Genomic DNA, 18,969 nt, shown 5'->3' on the forward strand with positions numbered 1-18,969 from the left:
GATTTTGGAGGAAAATTGTGAATATTTTTTATTGAAATGTTTTGTCACAGAAGTCCATGAGAAAAATCAATAGTTATTTTGTGTTGTGTTTTATGTCTTTTACCAGTTTTATGCTTTACATAGGTTTAATTTTTTATGTTTTAATGTTTTTATATACTGGTAATTACTGGGAAATTCAGACTTTTGTATCATTTAAGGAAACCTTGTCTATTTGCCCCCGCCTAATTGTGTATATTTTTGCTGTAAACCCAGTTCCTCTCTATCATTCATACCCTGCCCCCTAGATCTAGACCATGTGATTTCTCAGTCAGCCTGCAGATGTTCATACATTTACTATTTTGAAAAGGTGGCCTCTTTTCAAACCCCTGCATGCATTTGTTTGTGTACTTATTTATTAATGTACATTTAATTATAGAAAAAAATTTCTCACAAGTCAGCTCAACTTTCTAATGTAATTTCCCATAATTAAATCTTTTGTTTATAAAATGAAACTTAGTTTTACTTTTCATGGCAGTGAGTTCCCTTGTAATATAAATATACCTGAAATTATGCTTTAAAAATTACTCTAGTGCCTCTCTTTTTCTTCATAAAAATGTAATATTATACCTTTAAAATAGTATTTTTAATTAGTGCCATCCATTGGAACTGGCAAAAGAAAATTTAATGTATAAGCTTACAACTTATGAATATGTAAATTATTCTCACTCAAATAAAATAACTGATCAAAGGTTATGAGTAAGTGGCATTGTCCCTGAAGATCACCTCATTGGCAGAATAATAAGAGCATTACTGCAATCATAGTAGTGAGAGTCAGCAGTAATCAAAATCTGTAGAATGTACTCGGATGCTAGGTTATGCATGGTAGCAAATTAACCTCAAAATCTTAATGGCTTAACAGTACTGCGGCTGTTTTTCACTTGATCAGTCAATTGTGGGTCCACTGACTTTCCAGGGTAGCTCTGTCCCAAACAGGGACTTAAGAATCTAGTTTGCTTCTGTATTGTGACTATTCTCTCAAAACCTGGCTTCCAAATTGGAAGATCACATACTGGCTCTTAAAAACTTTGAGTTAGAAATGACATACATTATTTTCTTTCCCAGCCCAAAGTCAGTCACAAGGGCTCATCTAACTGCAAGTGTCTAAAGTAATGTGGAGTAGCACATGCTTATTTGGTGAGCAGTATAGGACTTTGCGCCGATGCTTCTTCAAGCATAAGTCTTATTTTTAGGAAGGTGCAAAATAGCTTGAAACTTAGTGTGACTTAGGGGGATAAAGTCAGAGTAACTACATAAAATAATCCATCTTTTAGTGGGTTTTAGAAAACAACCACACAAATTGTAAAGAAAAATCACTAAAAATTTTAAACAAAAATGAAATAATTAAAGCTGCCTTGGAATTAATTTCAGAATTCTTGTGGACAATGATGCTATGGAATAGGAGAAAGTTTGGTGATGATTTGGTATTATAGATTCTGCTAAAATATGTTTTGCCTCAAAAATTGGTATCCAAGCTGAAACAATTGAACTTTTAAAAATAAACTGTTGAAGGACACCTTTTTATATGCTCAAAACTTGTACTCAAACATGTTGAAGACAAACATTGATCTAACCTCTCAATGATTTTTGTTTACAATGTTTGTGAATTCATGTTTATCTGCAAAGTACAAACAAAAAAATATTTTCAACAAGATGATGAGTTTTTAACAGAATAGCAACTGAAAAAATTAATAGATGTGAAATCAATCACATATAAAGTTGGAAGGTGCTTATTTTCTGAATTTATTAGTTAATACTGCAGCATTTATTGAGAGCATTTCACCTGAAAAAATTGCCTTTTTTCTTAGTATGTTTAATAGGATGATAAAAATGATCACTTGTGAACATTTTTACTGAAAAAAATACTATAAAATGCTTAGGCATAAACCTACCTAATGAAGTAAAAGACTTGTTTGTACTTAGAAAACTATGATGCTGATGGAAGAAATTGAAGACAACACAAACAGATGGAAAGATATACTGTGTCCATGGATTGGAAGAATCAATATTGTTAAAACGACAACACTACCCTATGCAACCTACAGATTTAATGCAATCTTTATCATGGGATTCACCAGGCGAGAATACTGGAGTGGGTTGCCATGCCCAGGGGATCTTCCCCACTCAGGGATCAAACCCACGTCTCCTGCATTGCAGGCAGATTCTTCACTGCTGAGCCACTGGAGAAGCTCAAAGTATGTATGCGTAAACAGAAAATTAATTCAGAAAAACTGTTAGTTTTCTACCTAGGCATGATGAGTTATTCTCCTCAAAGGGCCCGCATACACTAGCTTTGGGTGATTGCTAAGCAACCATTGTATTAAGTCATTTCTAGAAAACAGTCAATTTGGTTTGTCCTTTGTAGTATTGGATGGTGTGTTTCAGCCAAAGAAACTGCCTTAACTTCCTGCAGTATTTGCCTACTACTAGGGTACATCTTGCTATAAATAGGTCTCCTTGACATTTTCATTACAGTAAGTCCCCTACATATGAACAAGTTCCATTCTGACAGCAAGTTTGTAAGTCCAACAAAGTGAGCCTAGAGTTAACCCAAAGTTAACCCAAAGAACATGATCAGCTATATAGTACTGTAGTGTAATAGGTGTATAATACTTTTTAATAATACATAAAAATAGACAAAGAATAAAGACAACATTTAAAATCTTACAAGTACAGTACCTTGAAAAGTAAGGTAGTACACTATAATAGCAGCCATAGGGCCTGGCATCCAGTAGATACACAGGAGAGTTACTGACTACAGGAGGGAGAGAAGGTGGGAGATGGAAGAGCTGAAAGATCTTCAGCAATAGGAGATGAAGCACAAGCTACAATTTCACCCAAACCTGAGGTTGAGGGAATCCATGTGGGCATCTTTGAAAGCTCTCAACTTGAAGGCTCATATATAGAGGACTTACTGTAATGCTTAAAAAATAAGCACACAGTGTTGTAAATGTACTTAATGGCACTGAACTAAACACTTAAAAATGGTCAAAATTTATGTTACAAATATTTGACCCCCAAACATTCTTATGGAGAAATTTACAAGTTAACAGAATTTTAATGTTAATACTTGGCTCAGCTCATCTCTCAGTGTCAACCCTGAATGTGCTGAGGTTGACTATGAGAGGATGTGACATTATAGCCTTAGCCAATCTCTTCCTAGTCTTTCCTGTCATGCAGGTGAGCTTGAGGGTAAGGTGGGGAGTGGCGGTGTGCGAGAGAAGGTCTCTATCTCTTGCCAATTCTGCTGTTGCTTAGAGGGCAAGTCTGCGTCTATGTTTTCTTGTGATTGGAGACCTCTGAGTTGGCAGCCACGCGCTATTCTTCCTTCATCCTGGAGAAAGGAGCAGTTTAAAGGTCCTGTCGCAGCAGGTGGGACGATTCTGGATATTCTGGCAGCTCCCCTCTGCCACTCTTAGCAGGCAATCAGCGGACGGAGGGCAGGGCTGGAATGAAAAAGGGTTCGGATCTCAGGAACAGGAGATGAAAGTTGCAAAAACTCTGCCCAGGTTTCTTCTCTGGATCAACTTTCCAGGTTATAGGATGAACAAACTCTTAGGACTGGCGGTGGTGCGTCCTCCCTGTGACTCATGCCTTGGTTCCCCACGCCGGCCCAGAGCCGCTGCGCTCACTGTGCCCGCACCTGCGGGGCGCGCACCCCACCCGCGCGCACCCCACCCTCCCGCGAGCACCCCACCCTCCCGCGAGCTGGAGCCTCCTCCGCCGCCGCGGGCCCCGCTCCACCAGGCACATGCGCACTGGAGACGCCGGGCCGGCGCCTTCAGTCTCCTCCTCCGCCGCCTCCCGATTCCGCAGTCACTTCCTGCAGCTGTTTCCCTGTGGGTCCGGTTGGACTGACTTTTGACAGTCAGCCTTCAGCTGTGGAGGGGGCTCTGCCGGGCCAGCCAAGAAAGTTGCGCGGAGGGAGGCGAAGTAGAATCGGGCCGAGCCGGGCGCGGAGGGCGGACGGCGGCGGACGTCCGGGGCAGGCGCGGCACCTAGACTCCCGGCGCGTCCGGGGGTTCCGGTGAGTGCGGGCGATCGCGAGCCTCGGGACATTTAGGACGAGCACCGGAGCGACCAGGCTTGCAGTTCCTTTCCGGTGCCGTCTTTCCACCTGCCCTCCACGTGACCGGCTTGCGGTGCTTTTATTTATCTGTTTGTTTTTAAAGCATTCACGTGTACCGTTCGGATCCTCTAGGCGCGCGGCTGCCTTAGCCCTAGCGCTTGTCCCCGCCCCGTGGGAGACCCGGGATTCCATCTTTCGTGATGGCATCCTCACGGGATTGAGGTGCGTGCGTGCGTGTGTATGTGTGTATGTATGTATATGTGAGTGCGCTCTCATGTGTGTGCATGCACGTTTTAGAAATGTAAGATATATGTGGACAATGCTGAAGTATATGTAGCTCTGATTCAAATACGTGAAAGGTTTCCTAGGATTCGGACCCGTCATAACTGAGATTGGAGAACATTCGCCAATTCACCAAGGCCTCTTCTTCCCCAGGTTCTTGCGTTCTTTTGGGTCTTCCTTCTGTGATATACCTTACAACTGATTATTTTTCTATTTTCCTCTCTCATTCCTTCTCGCTGTGTTCTGATGACCTCTGAATAATGCTCACCCGTCTTTCCCTCATTTTCGGGAATACCCAGTTACAGACTTACCTAGTTTCCTGATGTGCCAGTCACCTGTTCCCTTATTGTGTTTCCTTTCCTCCGAAGATTTCTCCAAATGAGAAAGTGGTTGTCTTTAATGCAGTATATGAAGAGTAGGCCCCAATTCGATCATGAAAACTATGCTATATGATCATTCCTTTTCTTTAAACAGGGCCGACTGAGAAGCTTTGATTTTCTTTATTGTCCCCTCAACCCCTTCCATACCAGGACATTAACCACCATAAATCCTTCATTTATGCTACTTCAAGGATCAAATTGAGTGGCTTTTATGATGAGGAATATTTTATTTACATCAGGCATCAAGTTAGTTTCTTTTAATCTAATGTAGTAGTTGAACAGACGTGAGTCCTATATGCTTTGAATCTCTTTATATTCCACCATATCTGCTTTCACTGAAGGTTTCATTTTTAGATTTTTATTTTATGCTAGTTTTTTTTTTTTTTTTTGCAAGTATAGTAATACCTGATGTAATTGTCTTGCAAAGATACTTTTGGGGGAGTTGACGTCATTTTGATTGTTAAATATTTACAAGAAAGAATTTTGGACTATCTAGCTATTCTTTAAACATTAAAAGATAAAATGTGATAATGGGTAAGTCTGTACTGTATGAGAATTGTTTCTTCAATTCGGGAGATTTTATCAGGCCTTTATTTTGATGGAAGCCTGCAGACAGAGCTGGGGGAGACACATGCTGGTATTTCCTCAAGTGGGAGTGAACTTTTATAAAACAAGTCCAGACATGTCTAGGCCATTGGTAACATTTGATTTTCTCTTTATATTGCTTATTTCCTTTATCCAGATGTTTTAACATCTTCCTCCACCATTTATCTCTGAGCTGGAACTTGTCATTTGCACTTTGGTATCCTTTTGTCTCTGTACAGGGGGTATATGTAGTCTTTTAATATTACTTGTTATGATTAGGTAAACTTTTTAAAAAGGAGTTTTGTCCCTATAGTTTTCTTTTTTAAAATATCCGTATTTGCCTTTGCTTTCTGAATGTCCTCACTTGGTTTAATTCAGAGGAATAATGTGATTATAGAGAACCTGACTTTTTAAATGTTCTAAATCCGTATTGCTTTTTAAAAAATATTCTCAGAGGTGTGGACAGCATACTTCTGCTTGAGAATAAAATAACATTATTGTTTTTCTAAATATTATGCTTAGTGAGAAATATTGTTGAATACTATGACTAATGATATATGTACTTTGCCATTTAGTATATTATTTTCCCATTGCACTGATAACTTCTGCTTTAAGAGCCTGAATTTAGTACAAAAACTGTTATTTGGTTGCAATTAACAGGTGTAGATACTTATTAAATGTGGTAAAAGAGACTTAACTTTTCAAAATTGTTCTTGGTTGATTTTAGTAAATCTATTATTATCATAAAACTTACACTTTTCTATTGCAGGTGTAAAATTTCAGCCCTTAAAATAGCTATATTCTATTGACCAGAAAGAGGTTTTAATAGTATTGAAAGTGGAAGGAATAGAGGATTTTGAGATAAGGATTTTAATTTGGGTTAATTAGAATCATGGGCACTCAAAGCACATAGTGTGGTTCATTTTGAGATACTCAGGGTTAGGGGCTTCCCTCATAGCTCAGTTGGTCATGAAACCACCTGCAACGCAGGAGACCCCATTTCGATTCCTGGGTCGGGAAGATCCCCTGGAGAAGGGATAGGTACGCACTCCAGTATTCTTGGGCTTCCCTTGTGGCTCAGCTGGTAAAGAATCCACCCGCAGTGCAGGAGACCTGGGTTTGATCCCTGGGTTGGGAAGATCCTCTGGATAAGGGAAAGGCTACCCACTCCAGTATTCTGGCCTGGAGAATTGCCTACATCAAATGGTGCATGAAGTAAGCGTCCAGTGGGGTACTGGATCATATTGCCAGGGCCCCAGTATAATTTTAGTTCCTCGGTCTTTCAACTGTTTGCTTTCCCTTATAGTCTCTATTGTTTCCCTCAGAAAAGACCCAATATGTTCCAATCCCTCTTCAGTTTTACCCATTTCTCCTGCCTCCGACCCAGATGGCAACTTCTAATCCTGAGTATCTCAAAATGAACCACACTATGCGCTTTGATTTCCCATGATTCCAGTTAACCCAAATTAAAATCCTTATCTCAAAATTTACCTCTAGAGAGAGAAAGAAAATACTCTGATTTTATAGGAGACTAATGCATACAAGAAAGTATCATTTTTTTTTTTTTCGGCGCTCAGCTTTCATCATGGGGTCACAAAGAGTGGACACGACTGAGCGACTGAACTGATTGAACTGAGTGAATACAATCTAAGGCTCCATGAGGTGGGGTCTTCAACTCAAGCCTGTGGGGCACAGGCATGTAATATGAATAAAGCAGCAGGCTGAGTGGGCCCTTGAGGTGGCCTAGAGAAGACAAGCTTGGATACCCAGGACAGTGCCTCTCAATACTAACTAGCTGTTGTTGCCCATGTAGGACTACCATCCAAGTGTTGTCAGATCCCTCTTTTATCAAGAGCAGCCACAGATCTTTTGATTTTAAAATGTTGACTAACCAATTCAATTTAAAAATGAAAGCAAAATGAAACACTGTATATTCCAAACAGAGCATGTCTGTGGCTGCCTGTGGCCTTCAGGTTGTTTGTTTGCAACCTCCACTTTGAAGATTCATTAGATCAATTATTTCGGTATTACTAGTTGATCAGAAGGTACATGTTTATTTATTTTTGTCACATAGTGACTCAAGAGTTTTTCCAAGATACTAGAGTATATGTCTAATGTTAGCCATTAGCTATGTAGAGTTCCTAGATAGTTAAGCTAGTTCTAGAAGTGTTTGCAGTAGTTTGAGCAGTGACACTTTTGATTTCACTGTTTTTGATATTATTTGGATGGAAAGACTAGTTTGCATGAAAAGGGGATATTTGCTGAGGTTCTTTGCTGGTGGGTTTTTTTTTTTTTTTTTTGGTCTATGCATGATTATCATCAAGAGTGTTGTAAGTGTGCCTGAGGGAAGGGATCTGGACTGGGTGACCTTTGATGTTCATTTCAGTCATGTGACTTTTAGATTTAATTAGCCATGGATGCAATGCTATTAATGTTCATGGGCCAGAGGGACCGCAGTTGGAGCTGTGCCAGGCAAAATCAAGCCAAATCCATAAAGCTCTTATCCGTGGAAGAGTGTGGTGTCAATGTGGATTAACAGACGGGGGAAGTGTGCTGGATGAGGGAAAAGAAAGGGAGTCCCAAAGATGATTTGGAGAAGCAGAGGAAGGAACCCATGATGTGGTCATTTACATGTCATATTGCTGATAACACATTTTTAAGTTGTTTTTTTTTTTCCAATTTTTGCTGTTGATTCAGATTGAAGACCCGACTTCTCATCCTTTGGATGATGCCCAAGGCTTTCCTACCCAATGATCCTCTTGCAACACGCCGGGCTTCCTCCGCCTAAGCGGCCCTCATCCTCTCCTCCTATGTCAGTGGCCGCCAGGTCTACAGGGGCCTTGCAGCTTCCACCGCAGAAGCCTTTTGGGCAGGAGGCTTCCTTGCCTTTGGCTGGGGAAGAAGAGCCACCTCCGGCAGGGGAACAAGACTCTGCCCTGGAGGAGCTGTGTAAACCACTGTACTGCAAGCTTTGCAATGTCACCTTGAACTCAGCGCAGCAAGCCCAGGCTCATTATCAGGTAAGGGAAGGAACGGGAAAATCAAGCGTCTAGTGGGAGAACGTCTCAGGGCTCTGCTCAATTCACAGGTGTCTCTGAAATGACCATTTGTGCCTGGAACAATAAGATGGCTAAGTATTTGTTTGGCTGAAAGCACAGTGTTGCTACTTTAAAAGAAAACATCACTTTTCGTGGAATGGGATTTCTTTCAATTCCTCCCCTTAGCTGTGTGGCATCAGTTTACCTGGGGGTTTGTGTGTGGGTGTGCTAACTTGCTTCAGTCACGTCTGACTCTTTGTGACCCTATGGACTGTAGCCCTCCCGGCTCCTCTGTCCAGGGGATTTTCCAGGCAAGAATACCAGAGTGAGTAGCCATGCCTTTCTCCAGGGGATCTCCCTAACCCAGGGATGGAACCCACTCCTTTCACATTTCCTGCATTGGCAGGCAGATTCTTTACCACTGGTGCCACCTGGGAAGCCATCTGTTGTTTTAGGCAAATAAAATCACCTATGCATGTTTGAACCTGTGGGCCTAAGGAGAACAGGTGTTTGAAGTATGGTGTACTATACTCAATTCAGTGTCAAAATTGTCTGAAAGAATTAGTTTTATAAATATTCTCTTCCAGCTAATGCAGTTTGTATCAGTTCAGAATATTCTTTGTCTATGAATCTTAAGCTTTTCCTTTTGACCTCTGTCCCTGCTAAGGAACACACAGGTATGTTTCTTGATTGTTTTCTGTATATAAAATTATTTCCTATTTTTTTTTGAGAAAAGAGATCCAAGAAGGAATTGAGGCCAACTGCCACTGAGTGAAAATACGTTTTCTGGGTAATCATTGATTTGACTATTCTCTGCATGAATATCTGAAATAATAGGACAATATGGTAGAAGGATGACTGTTAGGAAGATGTTTCTCCTGTTGTGCCTCTGTAATTTCCTTCAAGTTTTTATTTACTCTGGGTGTAAGTCTTTGCTGTTTTGTTTAGGGTTGATCTTCAAGGTGGCTAATTGTGTCACTTTGTGATCGTACATCAGAAGCGTTTTAATGGTGAATTGTTTTCTTTGGGAATTAGGGGAAGACGTGTTACTTTTATGGAGTTCCTGTTGTTTGGGTTTGTTTTGCCCTCCAGTGCAAAGAGTTGAGTTAATTATGTCATCCAGATCTTGGCAAGTGTCGCTGTTGGTCATTGACCCAGTGTGTTAATTGCTCTGTCGTGTCTGACTCTGGTCATTATTGGTTCATAAAGGCCTCTTCTGGATTTATTTTACATTTCTTTCTTTTTCCCCATCCCCTACTCTCATTTCCTCTGTGTATCACTTCCCATAACAGTGGTTTGACATGGGTTCTTTTACCGGTTTTACTTTTCAGTTGTGGTCTCTTAGGATGATCCATGTCAAATTCAACACATAGTGCTATTAATAGCTTTTGTTTTCATTTGTTTCTGTGGAATGTTTGGTTTTATGGGCTACGACTCATGAAAATCAAGCCTGGTTTCTAAAGTTTTGATTTTTAGCTGTTTAAACCGTTAACTTGGGAGCAAGTTAATTGTGTGTGGTATACACATGTAAATATCATTTACAGAAAAGTTGTTTACTTTTTATGAGGGAAAACTCTTGGGCAATATGTGATTTAAATATATGTGCATGGATTGTACATATACCTCCTGCCTTTTTTCTTCCTAATATCTCTTTGTGACTTTGTAGACAGTGATGGATGCTTTTGGTTATGCATAGAGAGAGTTCAATTTGAGCAGAGTCATTGGATTATAAGGCTTAAACTAGATAAGAAAGAGAACCAGAATTTATTTAGGTTTTTTTCTTTTCTTCTACACTTGTGTGTTTGTGTGCTCTGAACTTTTTAGCTGATGAGTAATATATACTTAATTTCAGCTTCCTCAGTGATACAGTGAATATATGAATTAGAAAATATAAGAAAATGGAATTAAATTTTAGATAATCAGAATTTTTAAGTGAAAAAGTTGAAGAAGGACAGCCTGTTCTAGAAACAGTTTAAGCAGCCAAGAACTGAGGAAAAGTGGAGTAGAGAAGAAGCAACCTGGTATCTAGAGAGTGGAACCTAATAGAAAACAAACAGTTTGAGTGTAATAAAAGCCAGTTCTTAAGAGCTCAGAAGCAAAGATTTGAATGAAGCCAGTGTTACTGGTAATTCTTAGGGGAAGAAGTTTTCTTCCTCTAAGAAACAAAGCAAGCAGTTCATGTATAAAAGTACAGAGCAGTTTCATTAGGATAGCATAGAAGAAAGCTAATCCAGAAGTTAAATCTGGATTTCAACCTGAGAGAAATGTCAGCATGCGAGAGTGGATCAAAAAGTAGATCAGAATAATAAATAATCAAGAGTGTGAACACAACATATGTGGGTGCACCAACATAGAAAAAAAGCATAGAAGTGTTATCCTGAAAGATACATTGAAGACTATACCAAGGGTACACAAATAGGCTGGGATTTAGGAAGGCTTCTAGAGACAAGGGTAAGACTAATGAGTAAGACTTACTGAGGACCAGAAATAGGCAGAATGGCAATGATTGTGGACTGATACAGCAAGGTGGCTGATGAGATGATGGAAATGAAGTTTTATTTCAACTCTAAAACATGCTTTGTAATTTTTTAATACTGACTGATACCAACACCACAAATTCATTATTTTAATTATGTGTGAGATAAAAGGGATCAGCTGTAGCCTATTTATAAGCTAGAAACACATTCATGTGAGGTAATAAATCACAGTTGATTACATTACTCAAAGCATTTTAGTCAGTTGATGCCATTGTTGAAATCTCAAAGTTTCAAATTGCCCAGGGTATTGTAAACAACCTTCAGTCTGGTTTGAGTGGTATTACGGTAGAGACTGACCATATCATGTTCCAGTAATCCAGGACACACAATGGAAACTGCTCAACAAATACTTCCCTTTAAGCTCACTGAGATTTTTCCCTGCCATCCTCGTGTTCCTAAGCTGGGGCTGCCTTAGTGATGACCCATGCATATCAGTGGTCATCACAGATTTAGTTCTGTTCCCAGGACTTTTTTAACCCGGTCAGCTTGCTTCAAAATACCCTTTGCTATTGTTTCATTTTAAATGATGGTACATATTTTTGTGGTCTCAAAATGATGACTTGAGTTATAATTTAAAGTAAAACCTTTGGAGGAAAAATATGCATTCATTTTATTAAAATCTGTCTGTAGGCTTCAGGTTATTTAGAGTAAGCCAGACATGGAGTAACATAATACTGTTTCAGCAGCATAATTGCCTAGAGGAAGAATCACTTTAGGATAGAAGGTTCATTAATAGAAATTTAAAAAGCAAAAAGCATTGGATAAATTTTGCTAAGGTCTCTACATTTTGAAATAACGTCAACCATTTTTTCCTGTTAATTCATGTTAACTCATTTGAAAAAGAACTAGTTATTCAAGGTACATTTTAAAAATCTGTCATCAACATAGATTTCTATTTGTAGTATTTAGTAGCCAAACAACAACCTACCATAGTAAGTAGATTAATTTGAAAAACTCAGAACACAGGGGAAAAAAGTAGTTCTAGAATTGAAATACAGAAGGTAGTGACCTTAATTCATAATTCAGAGGATACAGCTGATGTTACCCCCAAATTTAAAGTACTGATTTTGGCGCATACATTTTTACATTGATCACCCAGCTTTGGATGGCATAATCTCTAATGTCAGCTAATTTTTATGTTTCCCGCCCCCCCCCCCCCCATATTTCCCATTTGATTGTTTTCCAGTTGAACTTGCAGTGTACTGAGAGTGGTCAAAATAAACTTTGTTGGTGGATAGAAGCTCTCTGTGACCCTGTTAGCTGGATCTCACCACCTTTCTGCTTCCCTGTCTCATCCTGCTTACCTCTTGCACGCTTAGTCACTCGGTCACGTCTGAGTCTATGACACAGGGCAGGCAGATTCTTGACTGCTGAGCCGCCAGGGAAGCCCCCTCCCTACCTGGTTTCTTTGCATTTCACAATAGATATCCTTTCTTCTCTACAAGGCTGATTCCTCACCCTGTACTCTAGATTTCATCACCTGTCATCCCTTCTTCACCTCAATCAAATTAAAAACATGCTCAGGTTTTTTTCCCATGTTAATAAAAATAGCAGCAACAACCTTCCCTTTCCTTTTAATTCCTCTTGTTAGCAATCTTTCTTTTCTTCTGTCCTTAGAGTTCTGCTGGATAACTTGTCCTCTTCAAGTTTTCATTTCCCGACCCACCACACTCTGGTTTCCATTCCGGTATTCTAGTGAAATGGTCCTTTTCAAGGCTATCTGTGACATTAGAGGTCAAATCTAGCTCCTTCTCACTTAGCCTCTTTGTAGCATTTGCACTGGTAACAGCTTACTCCTTAAAACATTCAAAGATATTTTTCTCAAAATAATGCCTATCGAATAAAAGATTTATAATGAAAAGCAGTAATCACCTGTTCTCACTTCCACAGCTATGCTCTACCTTTTCTTCTCTATTCTTTCTGCCTCCCATCTTGGGTTGACTCTAGTTTTATTTTGACAACATCAAGTTTTATAACATTTTTGTTTACCCTATAATCAGATTAAGTTTCCTATGCTTGATATTTGCAAGTTGACTCGAATTGTTAAAAATTGATGTTTAGCTTTTATATTATTAGTAGGGAAATGTTGTTCAGTGCAAAGCTTTTTCTTTCTTTCTGTTTCCAATGTCATGGTTCCATGCTACTTAAAAGAGATGTTCAAATGGATAGCTCTTTCGTGAAAGTCACCAGTTCCTCAAAATCGTTCCCTTTTAGTTTCCTTCAGATGTGTATTATAACTTTGAAATAGCTTTTTGTTTTTCCTTGAGTTTCTCACACTTTCTAAAAAAAAAAAAAAATAGAAGATTCTTATGCCTTAAAAAAATCTACTAGCTTCTTAATCTTTCTTTTTATTGTTTATAATCCATTTCACTTATCTTCATGAAACCCACTGATTTCTTGTTCTGATTTGAACCAGATACTTTACATTTGGATCATGACTTCATTGGGTATCTTTTTTTGTTTGCAGGAGTTTTTCATTGCTTTCGTTTTCCTCCTTCTTTTTCTTACATGATATATCTTTATCATACCTTCATTTTCCCCTCCACAACTCGATCACTGTATGTATTGTGTGAAATCCCCTTTTTGCCCCCAGATCCTTCTGTCTTCTTTTTCCGTTCTCAGCCGGGTGCCCCCTGAGTTTGCTGCACAGCTGCTAGTTTTGAATTTCTCTTCATTGCTCTATGGCTTAGGTTGCCATTTGCTAAATATGCATGTTTTCTTTTTTTTTTTTAATCCTGTTTTGTTGGAGTCCATCTTCATGTTACTTGAAGGAAGAAAGGATAAATATAAATGTATATTACAGTACATTTCGCTCTCTTTAAAGTGAAGTAGTAATGAATGGGAAATAATATTTTTCTGAGATACCTTTATGTGTCTAAAAATGTCTGTATTATAACTTTGTACTTGGCAGTTCAGTTCCAGGTTGACTATTATTTTCCTAAAAAGGTTAAAAGTTATACTGCATTGTGTGTGCATGTATACCTGTATGTTTTGTTTTTTGTCTTCCTAGTGTTGTTGAAGACAAATCTTATTCAGATTCTTATTCTCTTGTGGGTGACCCAGTTTAATTTTGGGCTTTTTTTCCGGAAGTTTTTAGGCTTTCTTCTTTATCCTTGGTATCTGAAATTTCACAATGATGGGTGTGTCTCGGTCTGAGTCTTCATTCATTTGTCCGTGTCAGCACTAGTGGATCCTTTCAGTTTGCATACTCTTGTTTCTCTTGAGCTCTGGGGAATTTTCTTTGATATGATTTCCTTGATAATATTCTTCTCTATATTTCTCTTTCTTTTCCCTGGTAATTCTATTAGCACTATCTTTGATTAGCTGGATTGATTCTTCATATTTCTTATTTGTCCCCTTTATTGAATTTCTGAGAGGTATTCTTGAATTCTAATGCTGTGTTGAATTTTTTTAATTTTGATAATCATATCTTTAATTTTTAGGGGTATATTTATTTCTTATTATTTTCTTTTCCAGCATCTGTTTTATAGGATATTAGTTAACATATCATGGGGTCAGACTAGTGTTCAAGTTCTAGTACAAATAGTTACTAGATGTATGGTATTGGAAATATATTCTAATTTCTCTATGTCTCATGAAGATGATGATGATAATGATGATGCTTATCATGCTTGCAAGTTAGTAGGTATAAAACATTTAGGACAGCTCCTAGTACTTGAGTGATTCCTTCACTGTGTTTAGTTGTCGTAAGGTGGAGTGGAGCAGGGTGGCATGGACTCTGGAACAAGAGTGTTCTCAGTTCTGGCATTTACTTGTGGCTTTGGGCAACTTTTATTTTATTAACTTTTAAATGTGACTAATTTTATTATATAAAACCCTTATTAAAAATTTCTGCATGCATCTCATCAGATTCCCCAATATTAATATTTTATATAACTATAGTATAGTTATCAAAATCAGGAACTCAATACTGATAACAACAATATTATCTGCTCTACAGACTGTTTTGTTGTTGTTCAGTTGCTAAGTCATGTCTGACCCTTTGCGACCCCATGGACTGTAGCATACCGGGCTTCCCTGTCCTTCACCATCTCTCGGAATTTGCACAAACTCATGTCCATTGAGTTGGTAATGCCATCCAACCATCTTGTCCTCTGTCATCCCCTTCTCCTTCTGCCTTCAATCTTTCCCAGCATCAGGGTCTTTTCCAATGAGTTGGCTCTTCACATCAGGGGGCCAGAGCATTAGAGCTTCAGCTTCAGCATTGGTCCTTCCAATAAATATTCAGGGTTGATTTCCTTTAGGATTCACTGGTTTGATCTCCTTCTATTCCAGGGGAGTATCAAGAATCTTTGCCAGCACCATAATTCAAAAGCATCAATTCTTCGGTGCTCAGCCTTCTTTATGATCCAACTCACATCCGTACATGACTACTGGAAAAACCATAGTTTTGGCTATACAGACCTTTTACATTTCATCAGTTGTTTACTAATGTCCTTTCTCTGGTTCAGGGATCCAATCCTAGATAAATTTTTGCATGTAGTATTATGTGTTCTTTATTGTGGATGGGTTAAATTTTTCTGTGCTTTTTACTAGCTTGCAATTTTTGAGAAGTTGTTTTGTAGAATGACCCAATTTGGGTTTGTTTGTTGTTTTCTCATGATTGAATTCAGGTTATGTGGTTTTTTTGGACAGGAATACCACAGAACTGATGTGTCTTTCCCATTTTTTCACATTGGAAAGGACTTGATGTGAATATTTCCATCACTGCTGCTGTTAACTTTTGATTGCTGATTAAGGTGGTGCCTGCCGGGCCTCTCCTTTGTAAAATTACTGTTTTTCTTCTTATGTTTAATAAGTATCATATGGGAGATAACCTTGAGACTATGTGAATGTTTCTAATTATATTTTTACATAGTGGTGTACATAATAGTGATAATAGCATCTATTAATATTTTTCCCTGCAGTAATTATTACCGTGGTGTTTGCCAAAAGGTGATTTTTCTGCCTCAATCATTCTTTGTATATTTATAGTTAGAATTTTACTTTAATGAAGAACTTTCCCAAATAGTATCACTATGGATTGTAGATTCTTATATTAATTCAGGAATATAAACACTTGCTATCATTTATTTTGATGTTTTAACTGTCTCACGTTTGACCAGTGTGTTTCCCTTCAGGCTGGTGCTTACGTTCATTTGACATGTCCCCATAATTTTTTGTATAGTTCCTTGCTTTCTGACAATACAAAGTATGCCAAGATTTTTTTGTACCTTGCCCATGTCAACCATTTCTTCAAGGAGCCAGGTTTTGTTTTTCTTTTTCTTTTTTTTTTTTAAATTTAAATTTATTTTATTTTTATTCTTTTTTAAAATTTTTAATTGGAGAATGGTATTTAGAGACCAAAATCTGAGTGTTGGGTATGCCTTTTCGTACTCGAGTGTCATTGCTTCTAGATCTTCTCATGACAGAGCTAGTTATATATGTATCATTGTTCACAATACACACATTCACACACACAAACACATACATGCTCATAGTACATGTGAAATAGTTCTGGGATTGATAACCTATATCCTTTTGAAAATAAGCATACTAACGAGAGGATAATATTTATGTCTTGTTCTTTTGGTGTCTAGCATTATAGTGTGTAGTCAGAATACTGTTTTACAAAGTTACTTAGGTTACAAAGATGCTGTCTGCTAGTGTTGTCCTTTGTAAAGTTATTGTTTTTCTTTTTGTGCTTAGTAAGTATTATGGGAGAGGTACTTTCAGACTGACTGTGTGAACAGTTTTTTCCTTCTCTCCTCCTTCAGTGTGGTTATGTTATTTTTTCATACAGTTAGGCTTATTTCTGTTTGTACTTATTTCACTTTGGGTCTTCGCCAATTCTTGTTGACTTTGATTCTTTTTCTAAGCCTGTAGAATGTTAATATAGTCCTAAAAGTCAGAATCATACAAAAATGTATATTTATTTAGAGTTTTAATTCATTTTATTGGAGTATGGTTGCCTTACAATGTTGTGTTAGTTTCCACTGTACAGCAAAGTTAATCAGCTATATGTATACATATGTCACCTCTTTTTTGGTTTTCCTTCCCTTTTAGGTCACCACCGAGCACTAATAGAGTTTCCTGAGCTATACAATAGGTTCTCATTAGTTATCTCTTTTATACTTAGTATCAATAGTGTATGTATATCAATCCTAATCTCTCAGTTCATCCCACACCCCCACTCCCCAGCTGGTGTCCATATGTTTGTTCTCTACGCCCATCAAAAAGTTATATTTAGAAAAGTGTCACACCATAGCATCCCTTGTACTCCTTTTTCATTTTCTTCTTATTTACACTATTTTATATGATTTTACCAACCTGCTCAGTTATTTACTGTTTTACTACCTGATTTGTCAGTTTTTAATGGTATCCCAACTGTTGCCTATTGCAGAATCAATGAGCTTATTCTACTTTCCTTTTCCCATTTTTGTTCCATTATTTCCATTGTGTCGTAATGTATAACATTTGAACATTAATCTTTCACTGTCACCTTTTTAGTGTTTGATACAGTTCAGTTCAGTCACTCAGTCGTGTCCAACTCTTTATGACCCCATGGACTGCAGCATGCCAGGCTTCCCTGTCCATCACCAACTCACAGAGCTTGCTCAAACGCATGTCCATTGAGTTGGTGATGCCATCCAACCGTCTCATCCTCTGTCGTCCCTTTCTCCTCCTGCCTTCAATCTTTCCCAGCATTGATAATTTAGACACCTGAAAATACTTAACATCAGTCCTTTTGCTGGTTTCCCCAGTCATTTCTTGGGTGAATGAAGTGTTAATAGATTTTTCAAGAGTGACTTTTAAGTACTGAATTCCTAAGGTCTTGTGTATTTAGAAATATTTTCTATAGTCTTCACATTTGAAACAAGAATAGTTGGCTGAGCATAAAATCCTTGGTTCACACCTTTATTTTTTAAAAAAGGCTGTTCCATTATTGCCTTGCTTTGTGTATTGTGGACGCCATTCTAATTCCATTGCCTTTGCAAGTTATTTGATCTTTTTGCCTGGAAAGTTTAAGAGGACTTTTTTTTTCTTTTCTTTGAAGTCTCATACAGTTTAAAAGATATACTGCAGATTTGATTGTTCTGGGTTAATTTTCCCAGATACCTGGCATGCCTTTTCAATATGTAGATTCAGATCTTAATTTACTTTTGGACAATTTTAGGCACTTTTGAACAATTATAGTTTCAAATGTTAGTTCTGTTTGATTGTTTGATTTTGCTTTTCTTCTCTGGGGACTCCAGTTTTATATAAGTCATTCTTTCTTTACTTGTCTTCCACTTCTATTGCTTCTTCTCTTGACCCTTTAAATTTTTTTAATTTTTATTATTTTTATTTTCTTGACTGCTTTTCTGTCTTTCTTCAATGCCTCTTACTACATTTTCATTTGACTCTGTTCTTCTTTGATACTTGGATTTGCTCCTAATTTTGGATATAATTACCTCTTACTTTCTAGAATTTAATTATCCTTCTTTTCATTTCTCATTATGTTTTGCCTAATTTTTCTTTGTACATTTTGAATTCCTGTTTCAAGGTGATTTTTTTTTTTATATTCTCAAAGTTTTGTTTGAATACTATATATTCTGTTTGGAGTGTTGTTTTCTTTTGTTTCTTTTTGTTTGTTTGTTCTGGAGGTGTGATTCATCTGCTGAGATGTATTTTTTTATTTTTAGTTTTTGGTGGCAACTTTGTGTAGAACTGATTTCTTTTTGTGTATTCATTATGTGGGTTTTGGGTAGTTTAGGAGATTCATAATTCAGTGGCAACCTCTTCTATTACTGTAGCAAAGTCCAATTCTTTACTGATTTTTTTTTTTTTTATGGTGGTCAGGAGAGTGTGTGTCTGTCCTCTGATTTTTTTAAAAAACTTCATTTTTGACTGCACTGTTGCTGTGCAAGGGCTTTCTCGAGTTGTGGTGAGCAGGGCCTACTCTCTAGTTGTGGCACACAGGACTTAGAATGTGCAGGCTTCAGTAGTTGTTGCATGTGGGCTTAGCTGCTCTGAGGCATGTGGAATCTTCCTGGACCAAG

General features: G+C 37.9%; 1 protein-coding gene and 1 long non-coding RNA gene across 4 annotated transcripts in view; one reads left to right on the forward strand and one right to left on the reverse strand.

The window, feature by feature from the left end:
* Window positions 1–1,763: 1,763 nt before the first annotated feature.
* LOC139034752 (uncharacterized) lies at window positions 1,764–3,876 on the reverse strand. Its single transcript, XR_011487290.1, has 2 exons — window positions 3,796–3,876; window positions 1,764–3,482 (listed from the first exon to the last, which is right to left on the reverse strand). It is a non-coding gene; the product is annotated as an uncharacterized lncRNA (long non-coding RNA).
* Window positions 3,846–18,969, forward strand: part of ZMAT3 (zinc finger matrin-type 3) — a 36,351-nt gene continuing 21,227 nt past the window's right edge. The window contains exons 1-2 of one of the 3 annotated variants that reach the window (XM_020879162.2): window positions 3,846–4,063; window positions 8,050–8,372. In XM_020879162.2, the coding sequence (XP_020734821.1) occupies window positions 8,103–8,372 (270 nt within the window). In that variant the 5' untranslated portion in view covers window positions 3,846–4,063; window positions 8,050–8,102. Of the gene's footprint in view, window positions 4,064–4,162; window positions 4,328–8,049; window positions 8,373–18,969 lie in introns of those variants that run through there. The other 2 variants (XM_020879167.2, XM_020879166.2) reach the window with 2 other exon arrangements.

The sequence above is a fragment of the Odocoileus virginianus genome, chromosome 4, assembly GCF_023699985.2.
Source record: "Odocoileus virginianus isolate 20LAN1187 ecotype Illinois chromosome 4, Ovbor_1.2, whole genome shotgun sequence".
Taxonomy (NCBI): domain Eukaryota; kingdom Metazoa; phylum Chordata; class Mammalia; order Artiodactyla; family Cervidae; genus Odocoileus; species Odocoileus virginianus.